The sequence below is a fragment of the Cinclus cinclus genome, chromosome 17, assembly GCF_963662255.1.
Source record: "Cinclus cinclus chromosome 17, bCinCin1.1, whole genome shotgun sequence".
Classification (NCBI taxonomy): Eukaryota; Metazoa; Chordata; class Aves; order Passeriformes; family Cinclidae; genus Cinclus; species Cinclus cinclus.
The window spans coordinates 12,433,200-12,455,624 of record NC_085062.1 but is presented as its reverse complement, the minus strand read 5'-3'; the positions used below and the strand labels follow the sequence as shown (position 1 = coordinate 12,455,624).

The 22,425-nt window shown below is 52.2% G+C and overlaps 1 protein-coding gene across 6 annotated transcripts; it reads right to left on the bottom strand.

The window, feature by feature from the left end:
* Positions 1 to 654: 654 nt before the first annotated feature.
* EWSR1 (EWS RNA binding protein 1) lies at positions 655 to 21,729 on the bottom strand. Of its 6 annotated transcripts, none has more exons than XM_062504028.1 (18): positions 21,679 to 21,729; positions 18,776 to 18,812; positions 18,481 to 18,532; positions 16,559 to 16,682; positions 15,707 to 15,724; positions 11,002 to 11,188; positions 8,927 to 9,094; positions 8,082 to 8,296; positions 7,307 to 7,487; positions 4,580 to 4,614; positions 3,894 to 3,926; positions 3,170 to 3,288; positions 2,743 to 2,872; positions 2,520 to 2,642; positions 2,268 to 2,445; positions 1,888 to 1,985; positions 1,254 to 1,527; positions 655 to 1,020 (listed from the first exon to the last, which is right to left on the bottom strand). In XM_062504028.1, exons 1-18 carry the CDS (start codon positions 21,689 to 21,691, stop codon positions 981 to 983), a joined length of 2,025 nt encoding a protein of 674 aa, XP_062360012.1. In that variant the 5' UTR covers positions 21,692 to 21,729; the 3' UTR covers positions 655 to 980. The 6 variants fall into 6 exon arrangements, with proteins under 6 accessions (XP_062360012.1, XP_062360010.1, XP_062360013.1 ...); XM_062504026.1 differs by lacking the exon at positions 15,707 to 15,724 and adding an exon at positions 17,928 to 17,981 and having other exon boundaries at positions 21,679 to 21,707; XM_062504029.1 differs by lacking the exon at positions 15,707 to 15,724 and having other exon boundaries at positions 4,580 to 4,617.
* Positions 21,730 to 22,425: the final 696 nt, after the last annotated feature.

The window sequence follows — 22,425 nt, the reverse complement described above, 5'->3', positions numbered from 1 at the left end:
CCGCCATCGGCCTGGGCAGCGGCCTGGGGGGCGGCCGGGGGGGCCCGGGGGGGGGGGGGGGCTCCCAACCAGGCTCGGCCGCCGCAGCCCCGCGGAGCCGCCGCCGCCGCCGCCTCGCCCCGGCCGGGAAGTTGGAGGCGGCCCAGAAAGGGCCGGGACGGGGGCGGCGGCGGGCGGGGACGGGCACGGGGGGGGACACGGACACGGGGGTGTGGGGACAGGGGCATGGCACGAATGGGGGGGGACACACAGACACGATCGGGGCGGGAAAAGGAGGAGCACAGACACGGAGAGGGGGGCGACACGGCCGCGGGGGTGACACACAGCGACATTCGGTGACTTCCTCCCGCACGCCCGCCCGGGTATGGCTCCGCGCTTTCATTGATCTGCCTCCTCCACCCACCTCCCTTCCCCGGAACTCCCACCCGCTGGGGAAACTGAGGCACAGGGGGATGCACCGGGCAGCTCCATCCCATCCCATCCCATCCCATCCCATCCCATCCCATCCCATCCCATCCCATCCCATCCCATCCCATCCCATCCCATCCCATCCCATCCCATCCCATCCCATCCCATCCCATCCCACCCCGGCCCGGGTCCGGGGGCCGCGCCCCCCCGGCTCTCAGGGATGCTCTCAAGAAAGGCCAGCAATGGTGCGGTTACAAACAGCGGGAATTTTATTTAAAAAAACAACCGTCACAACCGTTCACAGCGTTACAGGCGGGAGGAGGGGCGGGGGCGCGTTAAACAACCGGTTTTATTTTGGGGGGGGTGGGGGGGGGAAGAAAAAATTCAGCACGCTACCGTTGAACTTGGTTTTAATGTTTCTCCACAAACGGTGAAAAATACTAAAGTACAGACAAGGAGGACTCATAATGTTGTGGCCAACATTATAAATATGGAATTATAAATTTAAAACATTTTTTTTTCTGGTTTAAAAAATAAATCTGGTAGTAAATGCGGCTCTGGGGGGGGCGGCGTTAGTAGGGCCGGTCTCGGCGATCCTGGCGGTGTTCGCCCCTGTGGGCCGGGGGAGGACGGGGGTCAGTCGTGGGGTCCAGGAGGCCACCCAGACACCCTGCCACCCCTTTACCCACCCCACCCACTCCCTCATACACCACCCTGCCACCCCTCACCATTCACCGCCTTTGAATTCATCCTCCCATTTGTCCCACACACCCGTCGCCCCCCACCCCTTTCCCCATCAGTCTCCCCCTCCCCCGCGTCCCTTTGTCCCCACCCTCCATCCATACTTGTCCATCTTTCCCGGCCCTCCGCGCCGTCCTCTGCCTCCTCCTCCCATCTGCTCCATGAGGGGTCCCGGGGGTCCCCCGGGTCCGCCTCCTCCTCCTCCTCTCCGGCCGCCTCCTCCGTAGCCGCCTCGGTCCATGCCCCGGCCACCTCGGAATCCCCCTCGGTCTCCGCCGCGGCCGCCTCGGAACATCCCGCCGGGCCCCCCTCGGTCCATGAGGCCCCCGCCGCGCCCTCCTCGCATCCCCCCGGGGCCGCCTCGGCCGCGATCACCGCCTGGGGGAGGAGGAGGAGAGACCCTCGGAGTGAGCCCAAGGGAGCACATCCCGCTCCGGCGTGTTCCCCACCCTGCCATCCCAGCACATCCAGAAGGGCTGGGAGCTGCTGGGTACCCAAGGGGATTCGGGGTTCACTAAGGTTGAAGCAGTGCCCCGGGGAACTGGGGGTGCTGCTGACAGCCCCCCAAAGCCAGGAAGCACAGGAGAAATAACGATCCCAGTCTCCATGTCATGGCTCATGGAGGGATGAAGGCCTGGCAGCTCCTGGAGCTGGGCTCAGCCATTCCCCAAGGAACCCGAGGCTATGCCTGGGGTGTCCCGTTGGAAGAGGGGCTGTGGACCCCCCCCTCAAACGTACCTGGAGGAGGGAAGGGGGGTGGGAGGAACCCCTCCGGTTTGGGTGCCTTGCACTGGTTGCACTCTGTTCTCCAGGCAAAGTTCTGGTTTCCACAGCCCCTGGGTACAAATTCCAGTTAGACCAGAGTGGGACAGCATTCCAGTCAGGGTGACACCGTGAAGCAGGAGCACGTGGAGAGGGGACACAGGGGCAGGAGCTTGGGCACAACTCCCGCAGTGGGGTGGGTGCCTGGCTGCCGCCTCACCCACAGCCCCCAGGAGTGACCCTGCCCCTCCCTCGGTCCCAGGTGGAAGCTGCCTCCCGGGAAGTGACTTTGGGGAAGGCCTGGTTGCCCTGGCCAGCTGCTGGGATGACGCCCCTTGGCACAGCAGGGTACTCACGGGTTGGGGCACTGCCAGTCCCCGGCGCGGTGCTGGACGCTCCCTCCGGATGGGTTCCCCCGGGATCCCCGCGGTCCCCTCGAGGAGAAGCCACCCCTGTCTCCACCTCTTCCCCCCATCCGGCCCATGGGGCCGCTGGGCCCGCTGGGGCCCCCTGGGCCACCGGGTCCCCCTGGACCTGTGGGAAGGAGCCAGTTAGTGCTGGGAGCTACGGGAAGGGTGGGAAGCAGCTCTAGAGGGGCTGCACAGTACCTCCACGGAGGGGTGGGGGCATTCCCCGCTGCTCCCGTGGGGGCATCCCGCCCCTCAGGCTGTTCATTGGGCCCTTCTTCCGAGCCAGGGTCACTTTCAGTTTGCTCCCCTGGAAATCCTTCCCTGGGAGGGACACAATGGCAGGAGCATTAGTGAATCACGGCCCTGCTTCCCACACCTGGAATTTCTGAATTCCACCCCCCAGCTGTCCCCCAGCACTCACCATCAAACCATTCCACAGCTGTTTTGGCAGTGGACGGGTCATCGTAGGACACAGTGGCATCGCCCTTGGGCTTGCCCGTTTCCTTGTCGATGTAGAGGTTTATCATGGGCTGCCCCGTCCTCTTGTTCATCTAAGGGACAGTGGAATGTCACCCGAGTCCTGTGTCCCCACAGACCAGTGGGGATTTACTCTGCTCTGCTTTCCAGGGACTCCAGGACAGAAGAGAAGGGGCCCCAAGCCTACCATGGATAACAGCAACAGCCCAGACACCCCAAATATGAAGGGACAGGCCCAAAACAGCACTGCCAGCCCTCTCCCAGGGCCTGGACACAATGGGCCAGAAGGAATTAAGCAATGGGCTGGGAGGAGGCAGAGGAGGAGGTAGGTGACCCTTTTCAGCGGGGCATCACTGGTGTCCCCTGCTCACCTTGACAACACCACACTGTTTGAAGAAATCTGCCAGATCCTCCAGGGTCACATTATCATTGAGTCCCTGCACATAGACTGCAGTGCTGTCAGAGTCCTCCTCTGGGTCCATAGGGGGGCCTAGGAGACAATTCCTGGGGTCAGTGCAGGCAGAGGAAGGGCAGGGACACCCCAGAGCCAAGCTCTTTCCATCCTGTCATCCCCTCCACAGCTGCAGCTTTGCTCTCTGGGAGTGACAGGAAACCCCAAGCCCAAGGGAGGTGACTGTCCACCCCCCACCCCAGTGCCAGGGCCAGACAGAACCCACAGCCACCCACGTGGGAAGAACCCCCAGGTTATTTCAGGACACATCCCAGAGGAGAGATGAGGAAGACCTTCGTGCCCCCTGGGCTCCCACACAAGGATATCCACCCCCCTTTTCTGATGCTGGAAGGCTGACGGAGAACTTCCAGACACGCCTCTGTGACATGAAGGGACAAGGCTCTGGGGATGCTGCAGGCTCCCTGGAAGAACTCCAGAGCAGCCCCCAACCCCCCCTAATTCCTGCAGAGAAGGGGAAGCATCTCCCAACCACGTGTTTGTTCCAGCTGTTTGGGAATGAAGAAATGATGGGAACAGGCAGAACGGCTGGAAGTGGCCGTGGGGTGACACTGCGGTGGCCGCAGCCCTTGGAAGGACACAAACGTCTGCTCCACAACCTCGGGAGGGAGTTAGGTGGGAATTACCTAAATCCAGGTCGGGTCCTTCCTCCATGTGTCCTGCCAGGCGGGAGAGAAGCATAGGGAAGGGTGTTAGTGGGGGCCCTGCGGGCTGGAGAACCGACACACACAACACTAGCTACAACCTGCGCCGCACAAGCAGCGCCACTGCACCTTACTGGGCCATCAGGTGGCTCTTTTAGCACTTCTTCCAACCAATAACCACTATTACACTGGTTTTAAGCATTTTTTCCAACCAATAACCACTATTACACTGATTTTTTTTTTAGCAGCTTTCAAACCGTTAACCACTATGACACTGATTTTTTTTAGTAGGTTTCAAACCACTATTAACGCTGATTTTTTAAAAGGTTTTACCAAGCCAATCAGTTTTTAAAGTTCATTAATAAAAGTTACTTAATATATCTATATATATTAAAAAAATTATTACATCCAAAGCATTTCTCTTCCCCAAAATTACAGGAGTGGTTGCTCAACTCTTCCACTGTGTCCACATACCACTGGGCATCGCCGGCAGTACCCATTACAGTCTGGTTGCATATTGTCATTTTTACAGTCTGGTTGCATATTGTCATTTTTTAAACCACTTAAAACGAATAAAAAAATTACACTTTGTGCTAAAAAAAAAAACTGACTGCAATTTTTTTTTTTTTTTTTTTTAACACTATCCATTGTAATGCTCAAAAACTTACCACCAGGCTTATTGAAGCCACCTCGCTCTCCAGCGCTGCTGGGGGGATAAACGAAGAAATGAAGGCCTTTCCCTTTACAAAGCCAGCACCGCTCTGAGCCTCTGCGGCTCACAGGGGAGAAGGGCACTGGCTAAACATCTCCAAACATCTCTCTGTCTCTCTCTCATCTCGGCACTAGGCCTTTCTTCAGGGCAGCTCGCTCAAATTTTCTTTACATATAAAGCAACCTTGGGTGTGGTTTGAGGCACCGCTTTGCTGTCGGTGCCCTGGCGTTACTCGGGTATCATCAGTGCAATACTTGGCTGAGAAATGGGGGTTGTTTGTACTCAAAGTGAGGATTTTTTTGTTGTCGTTGAAGAGCAATTTGGGGGTGTTTCGGTGGTCAACTCCCTCCCCTCGGTGTGTCCACCAAGGTGCACCCTCAGCCTGTGGCAGAGCGGGCCCGCGGGTCCCTGACATTTAACAGTGTAAAAGGAGACAAACCACACGCGAGACCTACAACACAGTTCAGCTGATATCACCCCTAAAACCCTCAAGATAAAGCCATACATTCAGGTCACTACTGAATTTAACAACTCTCTGGAGGGAAAACTTACAGAGTACAGCGGGGGCTCCAAGGCCAGGGGTGCAACTTTGTGGACACACTCATTTTTTGGGCAGGTGCCAATGCAAACAGGGCCACAGCTTTCACCAAAAGCTTTGGCTGAAGCATTCACAGCTAAAACTGCTTTGGAGTGGGGTGGTGAAGTAGGAAAATACCACCTTGAGAAACGATTTGGGCTGTTTCTTGCTCTTTTTTTGGTGAGCCAGCAAGCTATTTGGAAGGAGCCGAGCGGAGGAGGGAGAGCACCGTGAATTTTTCTAGCAAGTATTGCACCTCTAATACTGGGGGAAAAAAAGTCAATACAGAATTTCGAGCTGTTGCATGCAGCTTTGCCTCCTCTCGTTAAAGTACACACCATTTACGTAATGTCTCTCTTTTTAAACATAAGATTTTTACACTTTTTTTTTTTTCTTTAACGTTACACAATTCTAAAGTAGTAGTATACCCTCCTCTGGTTTTATTACCAAACAACAAGTATGCAGTTACCAAAGTTACAGAAGGATTCCGTTTATACAATCAATACATTGGGTTAAAAATATTCTATGTATTTTTTTCCTCTCCATATGGACACCGTGTCTAGTCCCACTTTTCATTATGCTGCCGGCTGAGTACTGAGTACGGGTACTTTTTAAGTATTGAGGTGTTTACAAGGCTCTCACTTTGTAACCTGTAGCATATAAATGCGACAAAGCATGTTAAAAAGTTTTCCATTTTCATAAAAATATCAAATCATCGAGGCAATGAAAAAGGGCACGTTAATAACATCGAGCTCCTTACCTGCTGGAGACACTGAAATCCATCACCACAGCATGCTAAGGTGGGCCGAGTTCCCCTACCTGCCCTGGGTGTCCCCTGAAGCCACCTGTTCTATGGACATCACAAACTCTAAGTCCATAAGGCTGGGGGAGGGGAACCCTTTGTAAGGGTCTGGCCAGGTGGGAAATCGCTCAGGAGGCAAATTTGAGCTGGGATTAAGGTGTGAGATCAGAGACAGGTGACAAATCTTTGGCAATGAGAAGCTCGGAAGGGGCTAGAAATTTGAAGATGTGATGATAGACATTTCAGGTGTCTACATCTACTTTCATCGTTAAGAGATCAATACAGCACGGCTGAAATCTTTATGCAGGTCCCTGGAACTCTGTTCCACCCGAGCCAATTCCAAGCTGGATGTGCTCCCACACAAAACCAGCCTTTTCCATTCTTCCCTGGATTTCTCTGATAAAGATTTCATGCCACGTCAATGGGCTGCAACAGAGCTATGCAGAATGAGGCCATCCACTGCCAAACTGGGATTGTCACCAGGCTGTGCCACATGGGAGGAAGTGGCCTCTGGAGGGCGGCTGCCATCACAACCACCCTGCCAGCACCAGGGCAGGCACAGCGTGTCCTGTGCCACACCTGGGGACACTCTGCATAGCTCTGAGCAACGGGGTGAGGGGATGGAACACACACAAAGCTGTGAATTCTCTCTTGGAGGAGCCTTTGGGATTAGTTCTCCCTTGCCTCTATCAGAACCATCTCCATGGATGGGGACACACCTGAAGGCACAGGTGGCACCAAACCAGGTTGTGCCATCAGATGAAATGGCCAAACTGATTCAGAGCACCTGAATGCTCCAAGGGGGAGCAGGCCTGGGAGCCAAAGCACTTTCTTCTCTCTGTTCTCAGGCTCCTTCGTGTGCTCCAAGTGTTCCAGGCACTCTGAGCTCGCAGGCTCTGTGGGAGGAGGCTGACACAGGGCTCCTTCCCTGCCAAAATCCCTGCTACTCAGGCCCGGGGAGCATCCCCTGGAGCTGGTGGAAGGTTTGTGTGTGTTCCACCCAGAGTTAAACCCCACAGAGGATTCCACCTCTGGGTGACCATGAAGGGAGCTGAAAGTGCCAGGGCCAGCATTACCCCAAATCTCCCCCTCCCTGGGGGCCCAACCAGCTGCAGGACAAACCAACCATCCTGCTCCTATTTCCCTTAGGATAATGTTTCCATGGATGACAAGCAATGCTGCTACACAGAGATGTCCTCCATGGAAACACAGCTGGGAACGTCAACCTTTCAGTCCCTTCTTTTGCATTTCAACTCCTATGGGTAAACCAGAATTAGAGAAAAGGAGAAAAGCTTTGCTCTTACCCCATTCCACCGCGTCCTCCTCCCCGCCCACCTCTGCTCATGCCTCCACGCTCATATCCCCCTCGTCCCCTGCCCCGGCTATCAGGGCCGCTCAGATTCCGGCTCTCTCCGGGGCCGGAGAAGCCTCCGGACTCCTGCCCGTACATGTTCATGCTGCTGGGATGGTCCTGGCGGAACGAGCCTGGAGAAGAGGTGGAAACGGCTTAGGGAGAGGCAGCCCCTTCACCTGCCCTCAGCTCCAGCCACAACAGCAGCATTGCGGTTGTTTAGTTCAGGAAAATCACTCCGAGTGCATTGACTGCAGCTGTTCCCCCAAGTGCCACATCCACATGGCCTTTACATCCCTTCAGGGATGGGGACTCCACCACTGCACAGGGCCTGATCAACATGAAGAAATTTTCCCAATATCCAACCTGACCCTCCCCTGGCATAGCTTGAGGCCATTTCCTCTTGTCCCATCACTTATTCTCTGGGAGCAGAGCCGAACCCCCGTGGCTGCCCCCTCCTGTCAGGGAGTTGTGCACAGCCAGAAAAGTCCCCACTGAGCCTCCTTTTCTCCAGGCTGAGCCTCCTCAACCCTTCCCCACAAACATTTTGTGCCTCTGTGTTCCCATCCTTCGCCTGAGGGGATCATCCCAACCTACCACCACCTCCAGAGATGACATTTTTCATCAAGAAAGGCCAAGCCCCAGATCCAACCCCCTCTCCCTTCAACCCAGCTCTGAGTTTCAGATCCAAACTAAGACCAGATCTCCTTCCCAGGAGTCCCACTCACTCTGCTGGCCATAGCTGCTGCTCTGCTGGCTGTACTGGCTGGGGGCCTGGCTGTAGGATCCAGTGGGAGGTGGGTAACTGGTGGGAGGTGGCTGCTGCCCATAGCTGCTTTGCTGGCCATAACTGGTCTGTTGGCCATAGGAGCTCTGCTGCCCGTAGCTGCTCTGCTGGGAGTAAGTGCTCTGATCGTAACTGCTTGGCTGTGTGGAGGAATAGCTGGAAGAGAAAAGCATTGGGAAAGGTGGGATGATGAGACAATTCCCTGGCAGCATGCATGAAGTGGCTCATGCTGGAAAGCAATGTAATTAGAGGCTGTGTTTAGTGCTGTAAATCACTTTAAAAGCTGAAATCATCCTATGGAGGCCAGTCTGGAGGGCTGTGAAAGCAAAAACCATGTGGCTAATCCCAGTTTATTCACACTTCTAGGAAAAGGCACAAGGGCCAGGGCAAAACTCAGTGGTAATGGAGGTTACAGGCCCTGGATAAAAGAAATTCCCCTCATGCAGCTGAGGCTTTGAGAATTTCAAAGTGGACATTTTTGAAGCCACATTAAAGACACCTGAGGGTAGAAGGGAGCTCCTGGCCAAGCTAAATGTGGAAGGAGGCAGCAAAGGTCAGTCTAGGCAAATTCTTAAAATTCTCAAGTCTTAAAATTAAATAGTAGGAGATGTCATCATTTTCCTCTCACGTGTGCACATGCAGAGACACTTCTACACTCAGCCACAGCCTCCCCACCCCCACCACAACACCTACATGAAGCACAGCTCCTCCTCCCAGGCCCCCCAAAACTCCTTTTCCATAAAATGTCCCAGGACAGGCCCCTAACTGGGCACTGCCAAGCATTACCTGGTCGGAGGGTAGGAGGGCGGAGCGGTGACGGGCTGCATGGGGTAGCTGGCTGGCACCTGGGGGTAGCTGTAGTTGCTCTGCCCGTAGCCCAGGCTGGGCTGGCTGTAGCCTGTCGTGCTGGACTGGGGCTGGCTGGTCTCTGCTGGTTTGCTGCCATCCTGGGGTCTGGGGAGAAATATGGAACATTGGTGCCCAGCCCCACAGCTGGCAGCAGCAAGGGGCTCAGATCCCCCCAGGACTGATGGTCATGACCTCTTTTTTTGGGGTAGCATTAAAGCTGGCCTTGATTGGTGACAGTCACTCTGGCAGCAGCCAATAAATACGTAATAAACACAATTTTAGCACTCACTACCTGAGTATTTGCACATTCCAGGAAAGGCCCAGGCACTGTCCAGAACAGAGCATGGAACACCCCAGCTCCTGTTCATCCCAAAGCCATGGGGTTCAGACTTTGGCTGTGGGGCTGAGTGGAGCATGGGGAATGCCAGCAAGGCAGCTCCTGCAGAGTGCTGGGAAAGCAGGAGCTGAAGCAGCCAGCAAGGCAGGCAGTGGACTGCTCTATTGTTTGGTTCAGAATCCAGCTCAGGCAGATATTGTCTCATATATGTTATCCCAATTACCCTACGGAAGAAAAAGGATGCTGGGCTTGGATTGGGTGACCTTTAAAGGTCCCCTCAACCCAAACCACTCTGTGATTTAGTGTTTAGAATTAACTCTCAAGGCCAGAAAACTGAGAATCCTTTGCATGTGATTCACACATGCCCTTCTGTTTGTCCCAAAGTTTAAAAGCCGTGTGGATGTGGCACTTGGGGACAGGGCTAGTGGTGGCCTCAATGGTCTCAGAGGCTTTTTCCAACTCAAAGGATTCTATGAGTCTTTAATTTATATGTGTTTCTCAGAGTGGAACACAAAGAGTGAAGCTGCATTTGCTCCAGAAGCTGGGAAAAATTATTCACGACGTCAGGATTCATCCTGAAAATTTACATCCCTTTAAAGTGTAACCTGTCAGAGCTGTGCCAGGCTCTGCCTTTCCTTCCCACAGTGCTTGCTACAGACACCAGGTAAAGGAATAAATCAGCTTTCACTCACTTCTAAACAATTTTCCATTATGTATTCTAAATTTTTCATATCCTCTGAGCAAACAATTTGACTCAACAGATGATAGGCAGCACCCAGAGGGGTGAGATTTAGAGGAAATGTTTTGCAGCCTGTGCATCCACCCCAGCATCCTGCCTGACCCCGTGACTTGTGAGCAGACAGGACTCAGACCTCTGCTGTACCCTAAGAGCTGAGAGCCTGATTTGGCTCCCTAGTCCCGCAGGAACAGTGCTGACTCACCGTGCTGGAGCACAGCCCTCCCACAGCCACGGCAGGGCAGGGGAGGCAGAGCAACAGGCAGGAGGAGGGGCTGCCACAGCCCTGGGAAATGGGGGTGCTGGGGGAGAAAGAGGAAGAGGAGAAGGAGGAGGAGGAGTAACTAAAGATAGAGAAGGAGAAACAAGAGGAGGAGGAGAAGAAAGAAGGAGTAATGGGAGATGGAGAGGGAAAAGAAGGAGTAAGAGGAACAAGAGGAGGGGGAGGACGAGGAGGAAGAAAGAAAAAGAAGGATGAGGAGGAGGAAGAGCAGGGGATGGAGGAGAAGGATTGAGGAGAAGGAGGAGCAAGAAGAGAAAGAAAAGAAGGAAGAAGAGGAAGGAAAAGGAGGAGGAGGAAGAAGAAGGAAAATGAAGAAGAGAAGTAGAGGGAGAAGGAGGATGATGAGGAGGAAGAGCAAGAAAAAAAGGAGGACAAGGAGGAAAAGAAGGATGAGAAGGAAGATAAGGAGGGGTAAAGGATGAGAAGGAGGAAGAAGAGATGGAGACGGAGAAGGAGGAAGAAGGAAAAGGGAGAGGGGGGAGGAGGAGGATGATGAGGAAAAGGAAGAAAAAAATGATGAGGAGGAAGAGAAGGATGAGAAAGAGGACGAGGAGGGGGTAGAGGAGAAGGAGGAGGAAGAGGAGAAGGAAAAGGAAGAGGAGAAGGAGGAAGGAGAGGGAGGAGCAGGAGGTGCTGAGGACGAGGAGGGGCAGTACCTGGCGGGAGCGGACGGGGCCGGCTGCTGCCCGTAGGCCGGGTAGGCGGGCTGGGTGCCGTACGCGGACGGGGCCGCGTACGAGCTCTGGCTGCTGGTGACCGTGGCCGTGGTGCTGTCGTAGGCGGCCGTGCCGTAGCCCTGCACGGGCTGGCTGTAGGCAGGGGGGGCGGTCGGGGCGCTGTAACCTGCAACACAGCACAGCTCAGCCCCACAGCTCTGCCAGCAATCGCGCCGTTCCAGGATGGGGTGGCTTGGAAGGGAGCTTAAGGCTCATCTCTCTCCGTCCCCCTGCCGTGGGATCCTTTCCACCAGACCAGGCTGCTCCAAGCCCGGTCCAACCCGGCCTTAGGCGCTTCCAGGAGAACAGGGGCAGCCACAGCTTCTTTGTGTCCCCTCCCTCACCTCAGCTTCCCAGGATCCCATCTAAACCTTTTCTCTGTCCATATGAAGCCGTTCCTCCTTATCCTGTCCCTCCAGACCCTTGTCCCAAGCTCCTCTGCATCTTTCCCAAATATCTCAGACTCTAGCCCTCGTGGTGCTCCTGAGACTCATCAAAAAGATGAAGTTTTACCACCACAAAACCACCCTAGACAACCCAAAAATCACCAACCACCCTACCCTGCCCTTTTGCCTTCCTCACAGAACCCTCTCACCTTGGGAAGCCTCATCCTCCAGCCCCCAAGCATCCCCAGAATCCCACTCCCAGGAGCTTTCTGGAAGCCACCCCTGGACCAGCACCCAGGATTGTTTACAGCAACCAGAGCTCAGGCAGGGCAAGCTGAGACATGGAGCATCTCCTCAACAAAGACAGGGTAACAACCCCCCCTGAGCTCCAAAGTAAAAGAAATCCAAATGATTTAACAAGTACAGTCCCATCCTTTTAGCTTTTCTGAAAAATAAAAGCAAAAAACCTGGCCTGGGAAGTCTTTCAGAGGCATTTCTGAAGGCTTGTTTTAAATCAGTAAAGCTGGAAACAAAAGAAAAGCACTTTCCATTTGCTTTCACATGAGAAAAAGGTCAAAAGAGACACATCAGGCAGCTCCTGATGTTTTATGTACCTTCCCTTTTTCTCAGAGTTTCAATGTGGTTTAGGGAAAAAGCTGAGAGCTCACGGACTTCCTTTTCAACAGTTTTACAATATCCAAGACCCCAGAACAGCTCCTGTATAATTTAGTGGCATTTGTCTTGTCACAAAACTGGCATTAACACACTGGGTTTTTGCTCCTAACAACCTTTCTAGCAAGTTTTCAAATTAAGAATATGAGACTTAGATGAAAAAACACCAATAAAATTGTTGTTAAGCAAATCTGACCAAAAAAAATAAAAGCAAAAATAAAAAGCAAAAAGAGCAGCCAGATGCTCTCACGGTTGGGATCAGTGAAGGCAACAGCTTCTTCATAATTTCTGATTTTTAATAAACATGGGAGGCTTGTGACACACTTTTCCTTTAGGCAAATTGGGCTGCAGCATTTTATTCCAATCCCTCATTTGCAAAGCAAACAGCACTTCCAGCAGCAGAACACTGTGTGCCCTCACAGGCACTGCCACAGCTCCTGCTGCTCCCACTACTCCAGGGCTCTTCCCAGTGGGCAGGAAAAGGGAATGGGAGGAGGGAAGAAGTTTGCACAGCAAATTCATTAAAAACACCCCCAATATTCAGTTTTCCAGTGACTCTCAGGATCCTGATGAAGACACAAGGCCAGCCTGGACCCTCTGCCCACTCCTCCCTCTTCCTACTCCTGGCCCCCAACCCATCCCCATTCCAGGGCTGCCAACCTGGGAATGTAAACTGGAAATAGCTGTAGAAATCACTAAAAAAATCATTTTTTATTGTTATTATTCCAGTCTGCTATTCTTTGGAAAGTGTTGCTGAGAAGGGTGAAGGGGATCATATCCAACAGGAGGATTTTTAAAGCCTTGGACAAATTTGACCAGCCCAAACACTTAAATGTGAGGCCCAGCAATTCCACAGGGAACACCAATCCCAGGAGTTATTTAAACTCTTATTTTAACTGGCCAAAGCCTGACCACACACTAACAAAGGCTAAGTAAAGGCTGCAGCCCGTGTGCTGCAGCCACAGCCCTGCCTAGGGCTGTTAGCCTTAGATTTGGAGACCCAGGGTGCTCCTCCCACAGCTGGGTCCCCTTTCCCAGTGCTCTTACTGGGAACAAAAAGCTTTGCTGGCTCTGCACTGGCAGCAGAATATAAGAGAGGAGAGGGAATAAAAAAAAAAAGAAAAAAAAAAAGAAAAAATATGTTGAATTTTAAAGCTTCAGCTCTAGATGGAGCTTTTCCCTCGTGAAAGACTGTGCTCAGCAGGAAGGGTTTGTCCCAAAGGAAAGGCAGTGATTTCCCATCCCACTGGTCTAAATCACAAATCAAGCCCAGAACAGACACTCTGGGAACCCTCAAGAGCTGTTGTTTTGAGGGTGGCATTTCTGTTACATCACTTCTCTCTCCTCCCCTCCCAGCTAGGAAGAAAAAAATTGACAGCAGAAAAGCTGGTGAAGGAAAAAAGTAACAGAAGGAATAAACTGTTTGAAATGCCTAAATTCTCCCAGAAGGCTCCAAATCAACCCCTCACTGAAGCCTAGGAATTCTCCAGGTGGTAGAGAAGCTTGCAGGATTTGATCAGCAGAGGATATCAACTGGAGAAGGCTGGATTCAGAGAGACGTCTTCTTTCCAGAGAGATTTATTCTGTGAGAGAGCTGACTCCTGCTTGGCTTGTGTATATCCCATCAGAGCTGCCCCTCTCTCCAGCCTGTTTTGGGATATTTTGGGGTTGTTATGGCAGCTGTGTGTTCATTAATTTCACATCCATTAGAAATTTCAATATCCATATCCCAAATTTCCCAGGTAAAGGAAAGCAGGGGCTGACTGGTTTTAGAGAGCGATTTCCATTTCCAAGAGAGCCACAACTGGACAAAGAAATGCTCTTCATTTACTCCTGTAATTCCTGCTGACATCCTGCAGTGGTTAATGAGCTACAGGTCTGAGGGTGCCCAGTGAACCCTCACCTGAGGGAGCTGCTCCCAAATCCTTTTTTCTCTGGAACAAAGTGACTGGCTGGCTCCAAGACACTTTTTCCTACAGCCCCAGGGAGGGAAGGAGGGTGGCAAGTCTTTTCTGGGATGTCCTGGAGGCAGGGCAAGGTGGGAAAACAAGAGTGCTGGGAAGGAAAAGTCTATCCCTTCCATCTCCAGCCATCCTGAGAGGCTGGATCCACACAGACCTTGGACTTCCTTGACCTCAACAACACCTTACCCAAACCCCAGAATGTTCAAGCAAAAAAAAGAAATTTGCTTTAAGGAAGCGCAGTACAAAAAGGTGATTCTTAGGAAAACAGGATTTGGATTCAACTGGTAGAACTGCACGTCTCTCAGGGCATGACAATGTCTGGCCCAGGGATTTATTGAGCGTGAAAGGCAGGGAGGAGGAGCAGAGAGAGAGGGGGGCTGCAGTCTCCTTTCCACAGCTCTGGCTCCTCAAGGAGAGGCAGGTGGAGGAAGGATAAATCCAACCTGGCTCCGTGCCCAGAGCTGCCACAGCCCAGCTCCGTGGGCCAATAGGATCTTTTACTTGACCACTCTCTAAGTTGGTGTTTTGTTCATGGATGAAAAGAAAATGAAGCTTTTTTTGGCCTAAAAAAGAAATAAAAATGCAGCACTGCAGAAAAAAATCCTGATATTATTATTATTATTATTATTATTATTATTATTATTATTATTACTACTCCAGCAAATCTCCTCTTAAGGGAGAAGGAAAAACATAAACAGAGCAGTTTCCTGTGACCCCTGTGGGACTGGAGTCCACAGGAGTCACAGGGACATAAATATTTCTAAGAAAGGAATTTTGGAAGTTCACAAATCCTTTTTTGCTGCCAACTTTTGTCTAGGCAGTCTTAAATGAAAGGAAAAAGCTTTGTAGATAACCCCCAGTGACACTGGCAAATGGAAATGGATCTCATGAGCAGAAATTTTCCTGATCCACATAAAGATGGTATTTTAATTCTGGTTAATGTTTTCTCTCCAGCTCTTCCCCTGAGAAATTCCTCCATAGCCAGATATCCCAGTGTCCTGGTATTCCCTTGCTTTGGGAAGTGTTTAATTCCAACTACAAAATGTTTATAATGTCTCTCCCAGGAATCTGCAGGACACGGCACCCAAGGAATCACTGGAAGGAAAATCTGATTTCTAAACTTCCTGAATATTCAGCCCAAACATACATTAAATAAACATGAATATACATGAATTAAACATTGTCTCAACAGTTTCAAACATTTAAGACACTCCGTCTGGAGGAAATTCCAGCTCCAAGAACACGTTGGGAGAGTTTATGGAGCATTAATGACAAAGTATCTGCTCTGGAAATCCAAAAGCACCACAGGGCATGCAAAGGTGGAGGGCAGGAGGTTGTTTATCCTTTAGGAAATGGGGGCATAATGGGTCTGGAGTCATCTAAAAGGTCTTTTACGATGGTCAGGATTTCATCCATGCAGATGGCACTTGGGAGAGTTTGGAGATGGCAAAGAGCACTGCAGCTTTGCAAATCCCTGCTGTCACTGCCTATGAGAGCTCTGACACTTGAGGGTTTTGGCACTAAAACCAAGTGACACCTCAAGGTTTCTTACCTAAAGGGGACCTCAAATTCTGACAGGATGAGACAGAATTTTCCATGCAAGAATGAGCAGGATAGTCCAACCTGGACTGGCCCCTTCCACTGTGGGAAGCACAAGATGAGAAGGAGAAGATCAGGATCAGAATAGGCACATGTCACTGCCAGTGACAGGACTGGCAGGGAAGGGAAGGGCTGAGGAGCAGCTTGTTCCCTTTGCTCTGAACACAGCACATCCTGCTCGGTCCCACAGCACCCAAATCCTGCCCTGAAAACTCACCAGTGCATTTATACATATATACATACATTTATAAATATATATATATATTTATATATCCTGTTTATACATGGCTGCAACAGCTCTGGAAGTATTCAAGGCCAGGTTGGACAAGGCTTGGAGCAACCCGGGATAGTGGAAGGTGTCCCTGCTCATGGCAGGGGGGGAATGGGATGAACTTCAAGGTCTCTCCCAGCCAAAACCATTCCATGAAGGACCTGGAACTGCTGGAGACAGTCCAGAGGAGGCCATGGAGGGCTGGAGCCCTCCGCTCTGGAGCCAGGCTGGGAGAGCTGGGGGTGTTCACCTGGAGAAGGATCCAGGGAGACCTCAGGACCCCTTCCAGAGCCTAAAAGGGCTTCAGGAGAGCTGGAGAGGGACTGGGGACAAGGGATGGAGGGACAGGACACAGGGAATGGCTTCCCACTGCAAGAGGGCAGGGCTGGATGGGAGACTGGGAAGGAACTGTTCCCTGGGAGAGCAGTCACACAAAAGTTACCCTGAGGCTGCCCCATCCCTGGAAGTGCCCGAGTTTGCCCAGGGTTTGCAGCAACCTGTGGAAGGTGTCCCTGCCCCTGCCAGGGGCTGGCCTAGGTGATGTGAAGGCCTTTTCCCAGGCCAAGCAGAGCTGCAGGCTGAGCCCAGCCCAGCAGGGCTCTCACCTGTCGGGGGCTGCCCGTAGGATGTGGCGTAGGCCGTCTGTCCGTACGTGGCCGTGGTCTGCGGCTGTGTGTAGCTGACGTCAGTGGGCTGCCCGTAGGTCCCATAGCTCTGCTGCCCGTAGGTCTGCTCCAAAAGGACACAGATTCAATCCATGAACACAAGTGACCCCCAGGAACTGCAGTTGCTGAGCACTCTCAAAGCCAAGGCTGCTGTGAAAGTTTAGGTGCCATGGGAAATTCCGGGTCAGCTCTGCAAGGAGGTTATGGAGTGGCTTTTCCTTGCCAAGACTGAAGGAACAGGCTCTTGACATTGTCACCACACACCTCTGCTCTGTGGAAAGCAAACAGGAAAGCTCCCAGCTCCTCACAGCTACCACCAGCACTCACAGGCACCATCCCAGGGTTAACCTGGAATACGGGAATGGGAGTGCTCCCAGGGAGGAACTGCTTGAAGGAAAAGTCACTTCAGTGTAAAACTGCTTTGGTGTTGGCTAAAAGAAACCTGTGGAAGGTTTCAATTAAATTATTTGAAATGTTTTCCACGCCCATCAGCCATTAATTTGAAAAATGGGAGTTGGTGCAGGAATTGAAAGATGGGATCCACGGGGACACCCAAAGTATCCCAGTGGTGCTGCTCCCAGTCCGGTGCCTATGCGTTCAGTGAGGGATCAGCTTTCACCTCACCCATTCCCTGATTTTGTTTCCAAATCCAGCTTGGAAATCACTGAGGAAAGGAGAGGAGCAGCTGTGCCCAGCAGTGTCACCAGCTGCCCAAGCCATGCCCTACCAGCTCATGCTCCAGGCACCAGCAAACTTCCAACAGCTCCTGGCTCAGGATTAAACTCTGGATACAGCTCAAGGAGCGACATGGAGACAGCTTAAACATCCAGATTCTGAAAGAATTCAGACTTCTCAAGAGCCTGGACTTTTTGGGATATTCAGCCTTCCTGAACTCAGGGAACAGGTTTGAACCAGGAGCAGAAAAGCCTTGACCATGTGAACACATCCCTGTCCCTGGAAGTTCCCTTCACCAAGAGGCAGGGAATGCTGCAAACTTACCATGGACACATGCCTACAGCTGAGTTTAGCTGGTTAGGTGTTTAATTAGCTGGTTAGGTGTTTAATTAGCTGGTTAGGTGTTTAATTAGTGGGTTTTAGTTGCTGAGGCCTCCTGTTCCTACCCTTGTCATCCTGCTCCCACCTTTCACCTCACCTACGACTGGGAGCAGCTCTCCCAGTTGTTGTCTCCAAAGACTTTTATTTATTAAATAAGTCACCATCACCTTCCTTACTGCCCACACTGAGCCTGTCTTCCTTCTCTTGGGAAGGAAAATTAAGCCTACAGCACTTTTTGAGGATAAGAATTTACCTTTGGAAACATACTTGGAGTTTGCAGACAAATGTGGTTGTAGTAACTTGGATTCTAAAGGTTAAAAATAAGCATTAAGTTAATCTCTTAAAGATCATCATTATTTTGCAGTCCAGCCAACTGAGAGTATGAACAGTTATAGCAACAAAAACTGATTCCCTCCTCCTCCTCTGTCCAATTCTGCCATCTCCCAAAAGGCAATTCCCCCCTTTGTTCCCCAGTTTTTTTCTCTCCTACACCTCTGAGTACAACACCCACCAACATAGCAGTGTCAAACATACACAAAAAAAACCAAACCAAACCAAACAACAAAAAAAAAAGCTGGCTTTTCTGGGATCAGGATTGAATAAATTAAAGAAAAAAAAAGGGGGGGGATTGTTGAGGTTATTTCCATTTTTAAAAAGGACTTTGGGCTGGGGGAGAAGCTCCAAGACAACTTTTAACCATGGATTATGACGCTGCCGCTTGGAGTTTCTCTCGGCTGTGTGTTTTCCTGGAAACTGAGCAATTCCTGGTGATTGAGCAGGAATTCCACCCCCTCCCCACGTTTTACCTGGGTGGTCTGTGCATATCCTTGGGCTGGCTGAGGTGCATAGGCGCTGTAGCTGTGGAATGAATATAAAGACATTTATAATCTAGCCCCAAATCTGTATCACCAGACAAATTTTCAAGCAGCCCACTGGTGAAATTCTATGAGAATTCTGAAATGAAATAAGCTGAAATTCTATGGGAATACAAAGCTGCAGGAAAACCCTCAGGATTTCCAAACATACCTGAGTTAAACCCAAACCATAATTATGATTTACTTTCATTACAACTTTTTAAAACAGGGAGGATAAGCTACTTACCCCTGCTGAGCTGCAGCTTGGCTATAGGTACTGTAGTCTAAAAGAAAAGGAGAAGAAAAAGAATAAAAACATTGATAAAGGCTTAACAAAATTAAAGACTCCAAGAGCACAGCAGCTGGAATTTCCTCCTGCAGCTCGCTATAAACCACTGGAATTCCAGTTTCCCAAGGGTGGAAGGTAAATGCACATTTTCAGTCTTTTTTTTTGAGGGGAACAAAACCTCTCTTCCCCTCATTGTTCCTGCTGTTTGCAGCAGCGACTTTGATCTCAAATGACCCCGCTTCAATTTAAACTGCCACCTTGGATGGATCCCAGGGGGCTGGCAGGGGGGGATTTGGGTTGGAACAAAGGAAAAACAGGGATTTGAGCCTTACAAACCCCCCAGCCTGCTCTGAAAGGGCCGGGCTGGAAGGTTTAACCACCTTCACTCTTTCCCTTTCAAGGACACAAATCACTGGCCAGAAAGCCACTTGTTCCCTGGAAGGGCTGGAACTGGGAAGCTGGAAGTTATTCCCTCCCCAAATCCTCCATCCATGTCAGCACACTGACTGCTGAACTGATTTGCTGGCAGAGATGGAAAATGAATCCACATGGCAATTAGGAGGCTAAATTTGAAACTACTGCAGCTCCCAGTTCCCTCACAGCTCTAGCTCCCATCCCAAGGTCTGGAGCAGGGATGGATTCTTCATTCCCAGCAGACCTGGACAGAGATCCCAGCTCTCCCAGGACCACAGATGTCCTGAGACCAGGAATGAACCCAGAACTTCCTGGCTGAGGCCACAGCACCTGAGCCAGAGGCAGGAGATGGATCAGTGGAGCTGTTCCCAGACATTCCTGTGTGGGAAGAGCTTCCAGTGCTCCCATCACCATCGCAGCTTGGTCAGAATTCCAAGTTTATCCCAGAATCATGGAATATCCTGAGGCTGGAGAGACCTACATGGATCAAATTCAAATCCTGCATTGGAGAATTTGAGGAAGCAACTGCCCAGCTTTAATACCATTATCCCATCATTCTCAAGTTGATGGAGCCCCAGGAAACACTTAGAAAACATCCACTAAAACCTCCTGTTCCTCAGCCTGTGTATCCATCCCTACCCTCCAAGTGCACTCTCAGCTCCCTGTGCAGGAGCAGAGCCCCTGGATCCATGCTGGAGGCAGGAACAGCCCTACTGTGATCCCAGCAGGAATTCTTGGGAATTATTAATTTCTTTGACCTTGCCCAGAACACCTCACACAGAGAAAGAAGACACTTGGAGTTCTCCAAAGGCTTCCCCACTCCTGGGACACAAGGCACAAGTTGTTGAACAGTTCTGGCGTCATTCCTACTTCCCTCTCAGGTTGGCACATGAAATACTGGAAGATTTTCCTTGTTCAGTTCAGGGTTCTGTTTTGTTTTGTTAAAATTCACTTTAGACATGGTTCTGCTAAATCCTACGTGTTAATTAATGCTTGGTCCCCTGCTCACCCTCCAGCCACCAAAACCTCATTTAATTCTCCCTTTTCAGCCCTTTTTTTGGCCTTGAGCTCTACACAGGGGCATCAATTAACCCTTCTCCTCACAGCCCTCCCCCAGTCCCACCTAAACTCAACATTTCTCCCTTTGTGGGATTTAATTCCAGGTGTGGAATTTGCAGTTTGCCTGTGGTGATGCCTCTCTTTTAATTTGCTGGGATTTGGAGGTACACAGAATATTAATAAAAATAATATTATGGTTCATTTAGTTAAACCCATCTCCTGGCTTTTATTTCCAGGGGGAAATTAATCTTCATCCTTTTATTTCATGAGGCTCAGGAGCACACCAGAGGCTGAAAATAGCAGTTCCCAGGAGGAACAATTCCATGAATTAAGGGAAAACACAGCTGTGGTTTTAACCCCCATTTTTACAATTCTGCTGGCAAATGTTCTTTTACTGACTTTTGTTTTTCAAGCTCTCCAAGGTGCTCTTGGTGATGTTCCCTCACACTCTATTGTCTGGGACATTTTCCTTTCTGGAAGAAAAGGAAAATCCTCCTTCTTTAAGGAGAGTCAGATCTTGGGCTGCTGGGCTTTGAAGTACTTTAAAGGAGATATTGCCACAATTGGGGAGCTCAGTGTCCAACTACTTGAATCAAGCTGGAGCCCACGTGGAAAAACATTGCATTCAGACAGATCTGGAGCCATGGAGATGATGGAACACCTTACTTCCCTATGGGGAAAAGCTGGGAGAGAAGACTCCAGGGACAGCTGAGAACCCCTTCCAGGGCCTAAAGGGGCTCTAGGAGAGCTGGAGAGGGACTGGGGACAAGGGATGGAGGGACAGGACATAGGGAATGGCTCCCACTGCCAGAGGGCAGGGCTGGATGGGAGACTGGGAAGGAATTCCTGGCTGTGAGGCTCTGCAGTGGATATCCCAGAGGATGCTCCATTCCTGGAAGTGTCCAAGGCCAGGTTGGACGAGGTTTGGAGTAACCTGGGAAAATGGAAAGTGTCCCTGGCCATAGGATGAGCTTTACGGTCCCTTCCCACCCAAAGCATTCCACGATGATTCCCATATTTGCACCAAAACCCGCCCCGCGGAGCTCCGGGAGGGCCAAAAGCGCGGACAGAACCCCGGCTCGGTGCTTCGCTCCTGGGAGCGCGAAGCTCCGAGAATCCCGCGGGGCCGCAGCCCCGAGGGGCCGCAATTGAAGCACAGACACTGAGGGGAAACACCCGCGGCCCCGGCGAGCGGCGCGGAGGCACACGGGCGAGACGGGCCCTGCACGGCCCGACCCCAGCGGCCCCCGGCGCAGCGCTACGAGCCGGCGGCTCCGCCCCGCCGCCCCTCCGGCCACCCAGTGGGGAGGGCCGTGGTGCTGCCGGGAATCCGGTCTCAGTCCGGCCCGGCCCCGTCCCGTCTCGCACCCCGCCCCGGCCCCGCTCACCCGTCGACGCCATTTTCTCGCCTTCCTCCTCCGCGCTGCCCGCCCGGCCCCGCCCCGCGCCGCGCATGCGCCGCCGGGCCGCGCCGCGCGCACCACCCCGCGGCCGGGGGGGACCGCCGGGAGAACGCGCTCTGGGGGCTCGGCCCGCCCCGCTCCGCCGCCCGTCCGCCGGTTGTACCGTCCGCGGAGAACCGGGACAGTCCCACGGGAGGCGGCTGCCGCTCCGGAGTGCGTTTCTGCCGCCCCGCTGGGCGCTTCTCCCCCCCGCCGGGCGGTGGGATGGTACGGCCCGCGGCCGTTAGGGACCGTCGCGCAAGAGGCGCTCGGGCCGCGAGGCGGAGCGGGGAGCGCGTGACGTCATGGTCGGCGTAGTGATGTCATTGCGGCGTAACGGAAGGTGCGGGGCCGCTGTGACGTCACACACCGTGCCTGGCGGCACGCGGCGTCCGCTGGGTGTCATGCGGTCTCCGGACGGCGCCTCCTGGCACATGAGGTCGCTAGGTAGCAAGTGACGTCATGGGCTGTATGTGGCGTCACCAGGTGTCACAGGTCACGTGCCAAGAAGTGTCGCCGCAGGTGCTGGCTGGGGTCCCGGGCTTCCCAGGTGGTGAGCACGGTGGAGTGACTGTGCGACCTCGCTGTGTGACGTCACCCAACATGCTGCTGGCTGCGCGTACCATGAGGGCACGGGAGTGGGGACAGGACATGGGGGTGTCCCATGGGTGGTGTGACATGGGTGAGTGTCCC

What these genes read in the sequence shown, in the direction of transcription:
- EWSR1 (XM_062504026.1), bottom strand. An exon ending in CAGCAGCTATGGCCAGCAGA is followed by an intron (nt 7,488 to 8,081) that starts GTGAGTGGGACT and finishes CCTCTTCTCCAG; the next exon opens with GCTCGTTCCGCCAGGACCAT. An exon ending in ACCCCCCTTCCCTCCTCCAG is followed by an intron (nt 1,528 to 1,887) that starts GTACGTTTGAGG and finishes CTCCTCCCCCAG; the next exon opens with GCGGTGATCGCGGCCGAGGC.